Below are 15,795 nucleotides of genomic sequence, written 5' to 3'. Positions count from 1 at the left end.
GGTCACCTGACTTGCAGTTTTGCACTGTTTCACTTCTTTCCTTTTATCTGTCTGCGCATCTGCGTTAAATGCAGCAAATAGATTTTCGATTCAGGTCGCAACACATTCGGATGCACCTCGTTTTACTTGCAGTTCCATTCTGCGTCTTTAAGTGATTATCTCCCCTCTTTTAATGTAGCTTTTTGCTGTGTGCTCAATATTCTCTCAAATAAGGTTTGCCTCTTTTTTTTTCTTTAAGGAATAATAACCAGAGCATCAGTGTGGCTTGGCTTCCCAGATTTTGTCACAAGAATCTCAGTTAATGGAACTGAATCATGGCCAGCAGCTTTCTGTGTCACCAGCGCTGTGAGTAGGATCTGCTTCTGAAGCTTTAACACTGGTTTAATGTTTACTTCCTAAATTTTTTTTCAATATTTCAGTTAAGATATCAAAACAAGTTTTTACATTTCTTGCCCTTTCCTGTATATTTATTATCTCTTTATAATAGGAAATTGATTTAACTCTGCAAACAACTGAAACATTCTTAACTTTTGTCCCTGTCTCCCAGCAGATTTGGATTCAACTGTTCTATAGTGCCACCTTCTGGTGGTTGTTCTGCTATGCGGTCGATGCTTATCTTGTTGTAAAGCGATCTTCTGGACTAAGGTAACTTTACAGAAGATAATTATTAGCGAATAGTTTACAGGAGTTTAGAACCCTCCAGCTATAGTGATCTAAGACTTGGAAGTAATAGCATTAAAAGTACTAGCGCTTCTTAATTTACTGCTACTGTTTTTAAAAGTTTCAATGCTGAAAGGAGTCAAACTGCTTAAATGTATCACACCATGATTTTTTAAAATTCATTTATGGGGTGTCACTGGCTAGGCCAGCATTTATTGCCTATCCCCAATTGGCCTTGAGAAGGTGGTGGTGAGCTGCCTTCTTGAACCACTGCAGCCAATGTGGTGTAGGTACACCTACAGTGCTGTTAGGGAGGGAGTTCCAGGATTTTGACCCAGCAACAGTGAAGGAACGTCAATGTATTTCCAAGTCAGGATAGCGAGCAGCTTGGAGGGGAACTTGCAGGTCGTGGTGTACTCATGTGTCTACTGCCCTTGTCCTTCAAGATGGTAGAAGTCATGGATTTGGAAGGTGCTTTCTAAGGAACCTTGATGAGTTCCTACAGTGCATCTTGCAGGTGATGCACACCGCTGCCACTGTGCATCGGTGGTGGAGGGAGTGAATGTTTGTGGATGTGGTGCCAATCAAGCGGGCTGCTTTGTCATGGATGGTGTTGAGCTTCTTGAGTGTTGTGGGAGCTGCACTCATCCAGGCAAGTGGAGAGTGTTCCATCACACTCCTGACCTGTGCCTTGTAGATGCTGGACAGGCTTTGGGGAGTCAGGAGGTGAGTTACTTGCTGCAGAATTCCTAGTCTCTGACTTGCTCTTGTAGCCACAGTATTTATATGGCTAGTCCAGTTCAGTTTTTGGCCAATAGTATCCCCAGGAAGTTGATAGTGGGGAATTCAGCAATGGTAATGCCATTGAATGTCAAGGGGCGATGGTTAGACTCTCTCTTGTTGGAGATGGTCATTGTCTGGCACTTGTGTGGTGCAAATGTTACTTGCCACTTGTCAGACCAAGCCTGGATATTGTCCAGGTCTTGCCGTATTTGGACATGGACTGCTTCCGTAGCGAATGGTACTGAACATTGTGAAAACATCCCCACAATCATCAGTGAATATCCCCACTTCTGACCGTATGATGGCAGGAATGTCATTGATGAAGCAGTTGAAGATGGTTGGGCCTAGGACAGTACACCCTGGGGAACTCCTGCAGTGATGCCCTGGAACTGAGATGACTGACTTCTAAAAACCGCAACCATCTTCCTTTTGTGCTAGGTATGACTCCAAACAGTGGAGGGTTTCCCCCTGATTTCCATTGACTCCAGTTTTGCTAGGGCTCCTTGATTCCACACTCAGTCAAAAGCTGCCTTCATGTCAAGGGCAGTGACTCTCACCTCACCATGATTTAAGATACTGCCAGGAAATATCATCCAACCATAATTAGAAATGTTCAGCTTTACCAAAGAGGATTAACAATTGTTGATCACAGCAGATTGTCCATTTATAGTGGAGGTTTCAAATACCAGGGGACACAATTAAGTGAGAAATGAAAACACCAGGAGTTAGAGGTGGACTTTTTTTTTTACCCCCCCTTTATTTAACCCCTAGTAATAGGTCTGTAAAAAAAAAAGTTACCAGGGAAGTCTGAAGTCTAGTGTGCAAAAAGATAGTAATTAGATGTGTCTTAAAGAGCAAAGGGATCAAAAGATATTTCAAAAAGATGGGATTGACCTGAATTGAAAAGGGATCAACTTAATGTCATTTTCTTAATAATCTGTGTTTCCATGATATCAGGTTGCAGTTAGTAGAATTATTTTTCTTTTGGAAATTTCTCAAGACAATTTTAAACATGTAAACATTCTCAGCATGGCTGCCAACCACGATTCACCTGTGATTCCTCCCATTTACATACTTAATTTTTAGTGTTCATAATTCATGTGGGAAATTTAAACCTGCAAAGCTACCGTTTCAATTTTCCATTGAAAATACTACTTTAAAAATAATAAACTTCTGCAAATTGTAGCCTTGAGAATTTCAATGCTGTGTTCTGCAGTTTACAATTTTGAAATAATTAGCGCTCCTGGTTCCAGCTGTACTAGGATCAAACCACAAGGTTTGATCTACAGCAGCATTAAGACCGTTCTACTTATCCCATTACCAAATAAATTTTTAATATGTGACTAGTCCCCAGCGATGAAGAATGTTTTCCATCACTAGGATAGAAATCATGCCTCATAATATAATTCTATTTCCACTGTTAGGAGTGTAGCTTGTTTTGGGTATCGTTATACAATTCCGATCTTTCTGAGTAATAGAGTCTAGGACTAATACGCAGCCTCCTTTTATTCCGGAGGGAGGTGTCATTATCTGTGCTGAGTAGGGTCATTAAATGGATAAGTCATCAAGATCACCCTGCGATTGGACTTGATAGGAATTGCAAGCGATTAGGCCTGCATCACATCACAGGGCTGCTGCTGTTTGATGTGGATCAAACAAAATGTTGGAGATATCTGTAGCCTAGTCTGAAACATCTTCCCAGTTTAAATTGAGCACCATTGGATGATTAAAATCTGCAAAAATAACTATATTTAAAATGTTAGGAGGCAGGAGGAAATGAAGAATATCTGAGTGCTACATTTGAATTGCATTCTAAGTTGCACAAAATAATATGCTTTTATTAATCTGGTTTTGGCTGCATTGAAAGTTTGTTCCTGTATGGAACCGAGTCTTATTGACCAAGAAGATCACAGATTAGGTCTCTGATCTTTGCTGCCAATAGTTGAGCTGAGAGTAAAAGGCATCATAAGCAACCTGTGGATAAGTAAACAGAAGAATCAGCCAGATCTCCCGTTTCTTGATTGTTGTCATTGAAGTGTGGATGTGAACAGGATCAGGTTCAGCTGTGATGTCCCTTACAGTTTGTAGCCTGATGGGATGAGGAAATGGAGGGCTGCATGAGCAGTAAACCCAGCTTGTATGTCAGTACCTTCTGGAGAGGAAAGGAAATGTTTGCAGGGCTGATGGAACTATTTGGAGAGCTTTTTCAAAGAGGCAAAAGCAAGATGGGCCAAATGATCTATGACGATCTTTGACCTGGGAGAAATACTGGAAGGAAAATTTGTAATTTCCTTAAAATGTCTAGGGAATCTGTTCTTAAGAAGGTTTGAAAGGGACTTTTAAGAGTTTGCATCAATTGTAAAGGGATCAGTTGTAATTTTCTTGGATAATAAGAAACACTGGTACATGTGACCTGATGACCCTTGACCTGGAAGGAATACCAACAGGAAAAAAATTAAGATAAAGATGCCATGTGGCCAGAGGCAAAGAAGCTGCAGCACAGGAGGAACAGATGAGGCACATTTACAAGGAGCTTTGTGTGTAATAGTTAAGTGACAGAAAGCTGAAGACAGACGAGGTTAGAGCAGGGACTATGAACTAGACCGTGCCACTGCCTCTCCCACTGTTGCAGGTGTCTCGAGGACCAAATCCGTTGAGTGAAAAAAGTGAGAGAGATGATTTACTGGCGGTCGAGTTGGAAAGACTGTGAGATTGCACATGGTGCCACATTTGTGCAGGGAGTGATGCGAATGCATCTCTTGCCTTTGTTGTATTCGCTATTCCATGTGTAATTTATACTTTGTGCCACACATAATTCGCCTGTTAATTCATGTTTAATTACATTTGATTCTGATTCATGTTAAAGTAAAAGTTACAAAAAGTGAAATCTTGTTGGTAATTTCTTCATTTGAGGGCCGTTTGGTAAATTTTGTTTTACAGTTCCCCACAGAGACCTTTAACAGACCTCCTTCAGTGCTGTATAATTCTATGATAGGACAGGAGAAAATAGCTTAAAAACAGTATATTGTTTCTGTTTCAATTGAATATTCATATAAATCATTTTTCAGAACAAGCAAACTGTTTTTGTGGGGAAATCAAGAAAGAATGGTAACCAGAGAGACCTTGTACCTGTTCAACAAGCTGCAGTGCTGTGTTTAAAGCTACAGTATCTACATAAGGAGAATTGTTTAAAAATGCTGTTAATTTACTTTGAATAACTTTTGAGGTATTTTGAATTAAAAGTGTAGTTTATTGTACAGCTTATTGACGCACAGACATATTGAATGTTTGCAAGTTGAATTTTAAAGCAACACAGTTGACCTGTAGTGTGATTGGCATTTCTTTACAGGGCTTTTTTAATATGGAGTAATAGGACCACTTCCAATGAAGACAGCCCAGGAAAATACCTTGGTTTTTGTTGAACTGAGTCTGCCCTGTTTACAATGTTGAGCACATTTGGCAGCAAGTAAAATAATTGTGCTTTTGCAGCCCAAGCTGAAGGCCTTCCCTGACGAAGGTCCCGGCAGGCTAGCAATGCCCAGAACATGAAAATGCTATTTTGGGTCTTTTTTAAAAAAAATATTCATTTATGTGTGATGAAGCTGAAATACTTAACTTAATTTTGAAGTCGGGAACTCTGGTTCCCAACGAGCCTCAGGCCTTTTGGGCGTGCGGCGGCCGGGAAATGGCCGCACATGTGTAGTTTCTTTTATTTTCTGCTCTTTGGGCTGAGGAACAGCCCTGCGCACCTGCGCAGAAGAAAAGAAGTAAAACAGCCGGAAGTGCAGGTCAGTGACCTGAACTGGAGCGCCATTACCAAGGAAGGAGTCTCAAGAAGGAGGACGCAGGGAGGGGACAGGGAGAGGTCCCAGAAGAAAGCCCCAGGCAGGGACAAAGAAATGGATCAGGGAGAGATTCTAGAAGCCAAGTTAAAAGAAAGGAGCAGAGCAATAGATTCTTGAGTTAAAGAGAGAGCTGCAAGGAGCAGACTTGAATCAAAGCAGGCTTGAGAGAAGCCCTAATGATCCAAGGAGGCAGCCGAAGGTTGGTGACTCCTTACTGCAGGCTTTTTGGAGCAGTGGTGTTTTGTTTGGCACGGCTGGGAATCAGAAATTGTGCTTGGAAGGTGAAGTCTGAGTTTGCTGTGAGATCCAGGGGAAAGGAATCTCAGAAGGTGATATTGAAGTCCTGCGAGGTGGGCCATTGTTGCAGCCATCCAAGTAGGAGTGATGTTTGAAGAGAATTCCAAGGCAAGGTCTTCACATGTGTATATTGGAAACCCTGGTGAGAAAGGCAGAGTTTCAGTGAGATTGGTTAGCTCACAACGTGACATGTGTCTGGGTGGGTTGTTGAGAAATCCATGGAATCTGCCTTGGTTGCATCTGTCATTTACTTTAGAGTATGTTGTGTCTGACCACAGTTCACCTGATAATTCATATGTACTTCAGAATTAGAGTGTAAGATATTGAAAATTGTGTTATCTTTCTGAATTTGCCTATAAAAGGTATTGCTGGGGTGAAGGAATAGTGAATATCTGAAACATTTTCTTGTGATTTTATTGAGATTTTTGCACCTGTTTTGTCTGATGTCATATAGTTCATTTCTCTTGTTTAATAACTGTTTTATTCTTTGTGTTAAAAGTTCATCGGCAGACTCCTGTGACTTTGTTCAGTAACTTTCCTCCATGGCGTCTTAAAAAAAATTGGGAAGGGAATATGGTTAGATTCTCAATTCTCTGTCCATATTTAAATAAAGTGTCCAATCCATGTACCACTTGTGCACTGTTTACACCTGCTGCTGCTCCCAGGATGAAATGATATAGAGAAAGTAATATTACTTCAGAGCAATCCAAGGAAGTGGACTTAGATGGCATAAATTTAAATTGGTGTAAAGTAAAATTGGTTATTAATTGTTGTTTCTGCCAGTTCATGTGGTCCCACGGTTTTCCTGCTGGAGTTATAGCTCTAGAATATTCTGGATTTTCAATCTGTATTTGGGAAGAGTTGTGGTACTAAAGTGAGGAGTTGTGATAGGCAATTGGCTTTCTTTTATTCCATAGTTTAATGCACTCACTTGACTGCTGACCTTGTTAGACGTTTTTAAGATTCATATTTTAACTAAAATAGGGTGTGTCTGTTCAAGAGGAACAAACTAAATTATTTGTAAATCAGATCAGTAGAGATGTGTTCAACATTCTTGTTATTACTGATATTCCCAGAAAGTGAGTTGCTGTGATACACGAACAGTTTCTAAATTTTTTAAACAGTGATTTAAGCAAAACAAAATTGGATCAATTTAACGAGTGCAGAATGAAGCAAGATTTTTAAATGTGAATTCCTAAAGTATTTTTATATAAGAGAGATTGGGTTTCCAAAGTCAATCAGTAAAGGAGCAATAGAAATATGTCTTTTTTGATGCCAGAAATATTTAGAAAATGTAATTTGTGCCATGAATTGTGTGGTTTCCCCATCAACTAATGCTAGCCATAATTCCAGAATGATTTTTTTTTCAAGATGTGGAATAGTCAGCAAAGACAATATGTTGCCAAAATAATGTGAGTAAAGAATTTAAATCACTGATGATGCCCCTCATGGAAATACATTGGAAAACACTTGTACACAGGTGAAACTCGCTGCTTTGTGAAGTGTACCATAAACATCGGTATGAATACAGCAAAGGTCAAATCTGTTACCCTAAAACAAATCAACAGATTTGGAAAACGCTGCAATAACAGCATTTCTATATTGCTCTGTTTTTCACAAGACTGTTCTCCTTGTGTAGTCTAAGGTAAGTTATCTTGACCTCTTCCAGTAATACCCAATAGCAACTCCGTAGTGGTTTATCATATGTCTGAAACGAGCAACAGCTCAGCAATGCTATTTGGTGGAAGGTGATAAATAGCCGTCTGTCTTGGTAACTGCCATTATCAAATGTTGCAGCCCACAAAGTATTCTTAATGAGCTGTGACATGGAAATCGTTTTCATTGTCTCGGGACTTACCCATAAAAAGACGTTACCACTGCCAGCTTCTTATGGCTCAGAGCTCTGTTGTGTCTCATCATTTGTGTCAGTAAAACCCATGCTATCCATGAGCAATTTTATGTTGTCACCCATGTTATTCTGTGTCTGCTGTGTAGCCTCCTTCATGTCGACGTTTTGGATGTGAATTCTCTGGTAAATTAGGTTGCATGCAATCTCATTTAAGACTTTGTGTTGAGCCTTTAGTAACCAAAGTGATCCAGAAACTGATCCATTGTATCGCCTATTTGTTACTTTTATCTGTAGGCAATTTTGAGCCATATTTAAATATTGATATAAGTAAAGTATGTAGAGCTATACTTTAGCAATTTGGCTAGTGTATGAACTCCATATATGGGTTGGAGATTTAATTGTGGGGCTCACAACTCCAATGCCCCTACAGCAATCAAGAAAACAGATTCCATGGGTGGAATGCAGGCTACAGCAATAACTTGCAACTATACAGCATCACAAGGTGCTTCACTAATGTACGTTCACTAATGTACGTTATCAAATAAAATTTGGCACCAGTCACAAAAGGATATATCAAGGCAAAAGATCAAAAACTGGATCAAAGCGGTAAGTTTTAAGGAGCATCTTGAAGGGAGAGATGGAAAGACTTAGGCGAGGAATTTCAGAGCCATTTGGGCAAAAGCAGCTAAAGGCCAGGCCACCACTAGTGGAATGGTTAATCTCGGGTATGTGCAAGAGGAAAGATTGGCAGAATGCAGAGTTTTGAGGGTTGTGGGCTTGGGTGAGTCATGAAGGGATTTGAAAACCAAGGATGAGAATTTTAAAATTCAAGTGTTGCTGAACTGGGAGCTAATGTTGGTCAAGTGACCTGACCTGTGGTAAAGAATGAGTGGGACTTAGGTGGAATCTTCCAGTCCCGCCTGCATTGGGAAACTTGGCGGGCAGGGGACATTAGTTTGGTGTGAGGCCAAAAATCAGTTTCCCGACCGGGGTGGGTGAACTTTATGAATTAAGTTCTCGGGACTTTAAAGGCAGGCCGAACTTCCCGAAAAACAATGTTGAGAAGCCCTTTTGCATTTTCTACAGCAGCATGTGTCTAATCCAACAGGAAAGGATGCACTGATTCTTGGAAATGAGGTGGGCCAAGTAGATCTAAGTGTCAATGGGGGAACATTTAGGACACAGTGATCATTGTAATCAGAGTAAGAATAATTAACTGGACAAGAGCCAACTTTGATGGAGCTGGGCCAGACAGACTGGAACAAAAGATTGGTGGGAAAAACTGTAGTTGAACAATGGACTACCTTCAAAAAAGAATTGGTTTGAGCGTAGTCAAGGTATATTCCATCGAAAGGGAAAGGTAGGGCAAACAAATCCAGAGCTCCCTGGATGAAAAGGGAGATTGAAATTAAGATAGAGAAGAAAAAGTGCGCTTACAACAGGTGTCCGGTAGAAAATAGAATGAGAACTAGGAGAAGGTTCAGAGGGGAGGTGAAAAAACATATTAGAGAAGCGAAGAGGGATTATGAGAAAAGACTGGCGGCCAACATAAAGGGGAATCCCAAAGTCTTCTGTAGGCATATAAATAGTAAAAGGGTGATAAAAGGAGGAGTAGGGCCTATAAGGGACCTAAAAGGGAATTTACACATGGACGAAGGGGCCATGGCTGAGGTATTAAATGAATGCTTTGCATCCGTCTTTACCAAAGAGGTAGACACTACCCAGGCCATGGTGACAGATGAGGAAACTCTGTCAATAGAAGGGTTCAAAATTGATAAGGAGGAAGTGTTGAATAGACTGTCAGTACTTAAAGTTGACAAGGTACTGGGATGCACCCAAGGAAATGAGAGTAGAAATTGCAGGGGACTGGCCATAATTTTTCAGTCTTCCCTAGACTCAGGGGAGGTACCAGAGGACTGGAGAATTGCGTCCTTGTTCAAAAAAGGTTATAAGGATAAGCCCAGCAATTACAGACCAGTCAGTTTAACTTCAGTGTTGGGCAATATTCTAGACACAATTATTTAGGATAGAATTAGTAGTCACATGGAAAATTATGGGTTGATAAGGAAGAGCCAGCATGGATTTCTAAAGGAGAAACTGTGTTTAACTAATTTGCTGGAGTTTTTTGAAGGGGTAAAAGAAAAGGTCAATGAGGGTAATGCTGTTGATGTGGTGTACATGGACTCTCAAAAGGCATTTGATACAGTGCCACACAACAGACTGTGAGAAAAGTTATTGCTCATGAAATAAAAGGAACAGTAGCAATATGGATACAAAATTGGCTGACAAATAGGAAGCAGAGAGTAATGGTCAATGAATATTTTTCAGACTGGAGGAAGGTTTGTAGTGGAGTTCCCCAGGGGCTGGTGTTGGCACCCTTGCTTTTCCTGACATGTATTAATAATCTCTTGTGCAGGGGACAATTTCAAAGTTTGCAGATGATATGAAGCTTGGGAGCATTGTGAACTGTCAGGAGGATGGTGTGGAACTTCAAGAGGACGTAGACAAGTTGGTGGAGTGGGCAGATAGGTGGCAGATAAAGTTCAATGCAGAGAAGGGTGAAGCAATGCATTTTGGTAGGAAGGGCATGGACAGACAATATAAAACAAGGGGTGAAATTTTGAAGGGTGTGCAGGAGCAGAAAGACTTGGGTGCATATGTGCATAGATCATTGAAGGTGGCAGGACAGGTGGAGAGAGCAGTTAATAAAGCATATAGTATCCTGGGCTTTATTAATAGGGGCATAGAGTACAAGTGCAGGGAGGTTATGCTGAATTTATATAAGACCCTCGTTAGTGCTCAATGGAGCGTTGTGTAGAGTTCTGGGCACCACACTGTAGGAAGGATGTGAACACATTTGACAGAGTGCAGAAGAGGTTTGCAAGAATGGTTCCAGGGATGAGAAACTTCAACTACGGAGATAAATTGCAGAGGTTGGGACTGTTCTCCTTGGAGAGAAGAAGGCCAAGAGGAGACTTGATAGATGTCCAATCATGAGGGGGCTGGACAGAGTAGATAGGGAGAAGCTGGTGCCACTCATAAAAGGATCAAGAACAAGAGGGCACAGATTTAAAGTGATTTGAAAAAGAAGCAAATATGACAAGGGGAAAAAACTTTTTCACACAACGAGTGGTCCGGGTCTAGAATGCACTGTATGGGAGTGTGGTGGAGGCAGGTTCAATCGAGGCATTCAAGAGGACATTAAATGATTGTTTCTATTCAAACAATGTGCGAGGGTATGGGGGAAAGGCAGGGCAATGGCACTAGGTCATAATGTTCATTTTGAGAGCTGGCGCAGACAACGATGGGCTGAATGGCCTCCTGTGCCATTAAAATTCTGTGATTTATTAGCAAGTCATGCACACTCATTAAAAGGCTACTTCATCAGAATTAAGTTCCCTGCCAGTGAGAAATTAGAGTGTTCACTTTTACAACTGCGCATAAGTGGCATGCAACTAGTGAGGTAGACTTCTTCCATGATTAATGGTGAGTTGCTGCTGCATTGTCATCTTTGGGGAGCGCCTGTAAATGTCAGCTTGAGACTGGGTGGTGACAGTGCAAGTTGCATGGAGGATGACCAAGGAAGGCAGGAAGGGTTAGCGGGGAAGGCTGGAGCAGTGGCCAGGCAAAGGTGGAAGGGATAATGCAGGCTGTCCGGGTGCCCTTTAAATATGGCGTCCAGACCTTCGATCCCATAAGGTGACGGCAGGGGCTGTGACTTCTAGCCTGCCCTGCTGCGAGAATCGGCGAGCTCTTTGCAGGTGCATCTTTAATGAGCTGAACAGCACAATGTCGTGTGTGCATGACCAGCTGTTCACCCTTCACACCCCCGCCCCTGCCAGTGAAAATCACTCCCACTTCCACACCCGCGATTGAACTTGGATTCCAGAGCGGAAGGCTCTGGCCTTAGTGTGAGTTAAGAATTGAGCAACTGTGTTTTGGGTGAGTTTTACAGAGGGTAAAACATGGGAGACTGGCTAGGAATGCATTGGAATAGTCAAGTCTAGAGGTAACAAAGGCATGAATTGGAGGTTCAACAACAGATAAGCTAATGCAGGATCCAGCATGGGGAATGGTAAGGAGATGGAAATTGGCAACCTTGGTGATGGAGCAGTGAAGTGACCGGACAATTATCTCAGGGTCAAATTTGACACCAAGGTTGTAAATGATCTGGCTCAGCCTCAGATAGTGACCAAAGAAAAGGATGGAGTCATTGGCTAGAGAATGGAGTTTGCAGCAGGGACTGAAGGCACTGGCATTTAATTTCCCAATATTTAGTTGTAGGAAGTTACTGCTGATCCAGGACTGGATGTCAGAGAAGCAGTGTAATAAATCAGGCAGTGGAGGGGTCGCATGAGATGGTGGTGAAATAGAGCTTGGTGTCGTCAGTATACATGTAGAACAGGATGTATCTTCGGATGCTGAGGACAGCAAGTAGATGGGGAAATAAATAAGTGAATTGCATCACTAGTTACACTGTCTTCAATGGATTTTCATCTATTAAGAAGATAGCTGTAATTATATTGCATCTTGGCAATTGCACTTTCATCTTGTTCCAACTGCCCCGAAGGCAAAGTCCAGATCCCTCAGATAAAAAAAATTTGTAGGATTCCTTTCGGTTATCAACTGGTATGGAAACTACCTGCAGAAATCATTGAAATCAGAAGAAGAATTTTAATCCTACATCAACCCAATTATACCTTGAAAAGTAGTAACAATCTGCACTCTAAAAGAAACAGATTTGTTGCTTGTTTTTAAAGCAGTTAGTGATCAAATAACCATTAAATTAATTATGGACATATTTTCTGCTGATTAAGAGAATAAATGCTCCATCTAGTATGGACCAGGGCATTATGATGAGGAAGGCTTTGGATTTGATTACTGGTCTGTATTGAGTTAACTGATCTCAATTGAGACAATGACAGGGCATTGCAATTGGTCTCCATGTCTGTGGGCCAAGGAGAGAGAAATCTAAGCAGGGTTCCTGTTCCTGACCTCAATCCACTGGACTTGTGATAAGTGAGGAGCAGGTTGGGTTTGACTGTGAGGTCTACCCCTATGAGAAAACTTCCCAGCAGCATTGATTCTTTTGAATTCACAAATGGAGGAAGGGAATGAATTTGCACCATTGCAAAGGTGTCTGAAATCTTAATAGGGTGTGAGTTCAATCAATGCCAAGAACTTGGTAAAATGTGTTATTAAAACCAGTCATTCTTTTTCTCAGTATCCTGCTGCTGTACCACATGCTGACTTGGGGTCTAGCGATCCTCCTTTGTGTTGAAGGCGTGGCCATGCTCTACTATCCATCCATTTCCAGGTTGGTAACTTCAGGAATTAGATGCAATTTGGTTCTCACTCTTGGCTTTCAGAAATCTAATGCAGTTTGCAGCAATTATTTTTATCTTGTCTAATACTGATGTGTACTCAACAGCTCACGTATTCTCTGAGATGGCAGTAGTAGATTTTTAACCCTTGATGTTACATTTAAATATTGTCAGTGGAAGTTTCATGATGTTTAGCCCTGCCCAGAAATGAAGCACCTTATGACTGTGAGTTAAAATAAACACAGGTGCAATAAAATCCTGCTCTACTAATCTAAAAAATATTCCCAAGTGTGCTCAGAATTACACAAACGACCAATTTAAGATTATAAATCAGGCTTGCAATGTGGCTCACTTATGTTTGCTAGAAGCTACATGTATTCATAAGCAGAGACCTGTCCTCTGCAGCCAAAAGGAACATGAGCAGGCATTGCACCTTTTTTTATTAAACAAAAGTATGGGTGACAATAATTCCCTGATGCATTCTCCAAGGCAATGTTCAAACAATCAGAGTTGGCTTGCCAACCAATCAGCACCCTTTTCTCATGCAATATACATTGTTGCTCCCTTTGAAATTTGGCATTCTTGCATCTGTCCTGATGAGTGCAAGATGAAAAGCTTAACAGCATGTCTTTTTTTTCAGCAATGCTCAAATTCTATACCACCAAGCAACTAAATTATACTGTATGATAAACCTCTGTAACACTCCATCATTGTAACATGATATCTATGGCAGCCAGAAAATGTACCCGAGATTGAATTTCATATGACTGATATAAACTTGATTACCTTCCAGCTGTGAAAATGGACTGGAACATGCAATCCCACATTACATCACAACCTACGTACCTCTATTGCTTGTTCTGCTTGTTAATCCCATTCTGTTTGGAAAAACTGCATCTGCAGGTATGGCTTGTACAAATGTTGTCCAATGTTAATTTGATTTATTTCCAGAATGATTGTAGTATTTTTTTTAAAGAGAATGCAGAAAAAAGATCCTCAGTAGCTCCAGCAGCCGCATGTATAAATGTTCTCAAGTTTGATTCCTGGTCTGTACTCAGTTAGTTGACTTCTACTGAGGTACAGGTAGCAGCACTACAATGGACTCTGTGTCATTGATTTAAAGGAGGGAGAAGCAGCTCTGTTGATAGCTATCCAGTCACTCCTCCTGCTGGCAATGTGCTAGTGTGGATCTTGGGCTGTGATGCACCACATGGTTGATTTAGTCCAAAAGCACTCATTTGCAAGCCTCTTGCATGAACAATGGCCAAGTGCACTTAATTTTCACCCGTGGAGCTGCAGTCTGGCAAGAAAGCAGCATCAGCAAAAATGCCAGCCTCGCCTTTTTCCATCATGCACTTAAACATTCTCCCTGAACTATATATCATTTCATTCTGCCCCTAATATGTGATTTAGCCTTTCTGAACAGCATGAATTGTAGAATTAGCTTTTTTTTTAAACTGGGAGCGCGTTTCTTTTTCTTAAGCGATCTTTTCACATTTGAACATGTGTTGTTGTCTGGCAATCTGGTGTGTAGGAATCATGTGCTCTCCCTACGCTTGCAATTTCATGGATGAACAAGAATAGAAATCATGTGATTCATAACTCCTTTACTCTACTAGTGATAGGTCCATGGGAACCAGTACCTGAAAATCAAAGTGCCAGTTGGTGTGAAAACACTTTTTTTATTCATTCATGGGATGTGGGCATCGCTGGCTAGGCAAGCATTTATTGCCTGTCCTTAATTGCCCTTGAGAAGGTGGTGATGAGCTGCCTTCATGGACTGTTGAAGTCCATGTGGTGTAGGTACACCCACAGTGCTGTTAGGGAGGGAGTTCCAGGATTTTGAGCCAGCGACAGTGAAGGAATGGTTATATATTTCCAAGTCAGGATTGTGAGTGGCTTGGAGGAGAACTTTCAGTTGGTGGTGTTGCCATGTGCCTGTTGCCTTGCCCGTCTATATGGCAGAGGTCGTGGGTTTGGAAGGTAGTCTAAGGAGGCTTGGTGAATTCCTGCAGCGCATCTTGTAGATGGTACACACTGCTTCCATTGTGCATCAGTGGTGGAGGGAGGGAGTGAATGTTGTGTATAGGGTGCCAATGAAGCAGGCTGCTTTGTCCTGGATGGTGTCCAGCTTAGTGTGTTGAAGCTACACCATCCAGTTAAGTGGAGAGTATTCCATCACACTCCTTGTGTCTTGTAGATGGTGGACAGGCTTTGGGGAGTCAGGAGGTGAGTTACTTGCCACAGGATTCCTAGCCTCTGACCTGCTGTTGTAGCCAAGGTATTTATATGACTAGTCCAGCTCAGTCTCTAGTCAATGGTAACCCCCAGGATGTTGATTAGCGAGGGATTCTGCAATGGTAATGCCATTGAATGTTAAGGGTTGATGGTTAGATTCTCTCTTGCTGGAGATGGTCACTCCCTGGCACTTGTGTGGTGCGAATATTACCTGCCACTTGTCAGCCCAAGCCTGGATTTTATCCAGGTCTTGCTGCATTTGGACATGGACTGCTTCAGTATTTGAGGAGTTGTGAATGATGCTGAACATTGTGCAAACATCCCTACTTCTGACCTTATGATGGTAGGAAGGTCATTAATGAAGGTCATTAATGAAGTTGAGCTTAGGACATTACCCTGAGGAACTCCTGCAGTGGTGTCCTGGAATTGAGATGATTGCCTCCAACAACCACACCATCTTCCTTTGTGCAAGGTATGACTCCAACCAGTGGAGAATTTTCCCCCTGATTCCCATTGACTCCAGTTTTGCTAGGACTCCTTGATGCCACACTCGGTCAAATGCGGTCTTGATGTCAAGGGCAGTCACTCTCACTGCACCTCGGGAGTTCAGCTCTTTTGTCCATGTTTGAACCAAGGCTGTAATGAGGTCAGGAGCTGACTGGCCCTGGCAGAACCCAAACTGAGCGTTAGTGAGCAGGTTATTGTTAAGCAAGTGCCACTTGATACTACTGTTGATGACCCCTTCCATTACTTTACTGATGGTCGAGAGTAGACTGATGGGATGGTAATTGGCCAAGTT

The 15,795-nt window shown here is 41.7% G+C and overlaps 1 protein-coding gene across 3 annotated transcripts in view; it reads left to right on the top strand.

Annotated features, from left to right (window-relative positions):
• The window catches only part of gpr143 (G protein-coupled receptor 143), a 100,866-nt gene that overhangs the window by 29,216 nt on the left and 55,855 nt on the right, over positions 1–15,795 (top strand). For all 3 annotated transcript variants that reach the window (XM_078545249.1, XM_078545247.1, XM_078545250.1), the window contains exons 2-5: positions 239–345; positions 551–645; positions 12,659–12,751; positions 13,552–13,661. In XM_078545249.1, coding sequence (XP_078401375.1) covers positions 239–345; positions 551–645; positions 12,659–12,751; positions 13,552–13,661 — 405 coding nt within the window. The remainder of the gene's footprint in view (positions 1–238; positions 346–550; positions 646–12,658; positions 12,752–13,551; positions 13,662–15,795) is intronic.

The sequence above is a fragment of the Cetorhinus maximus genome, chromosome 7 (assembly GCF_964194155.1).
Source record: "Cetorhinus maximus chromosome 7, sCetMax3.hap1.1, whole genome shotgun sequence".
Classification (NCBI taxonomy): Eukaryota; Metazoa; Chordata; class Chondrichthyes; order Lamniformes; family Cetorhinidae; genus Cetorhinus; species Cetorhinus maximus.
Note: the sequence above shows the minus strand (reverse complement) of the source record. Positions and strands in the feature narration are given on the sequence as shown.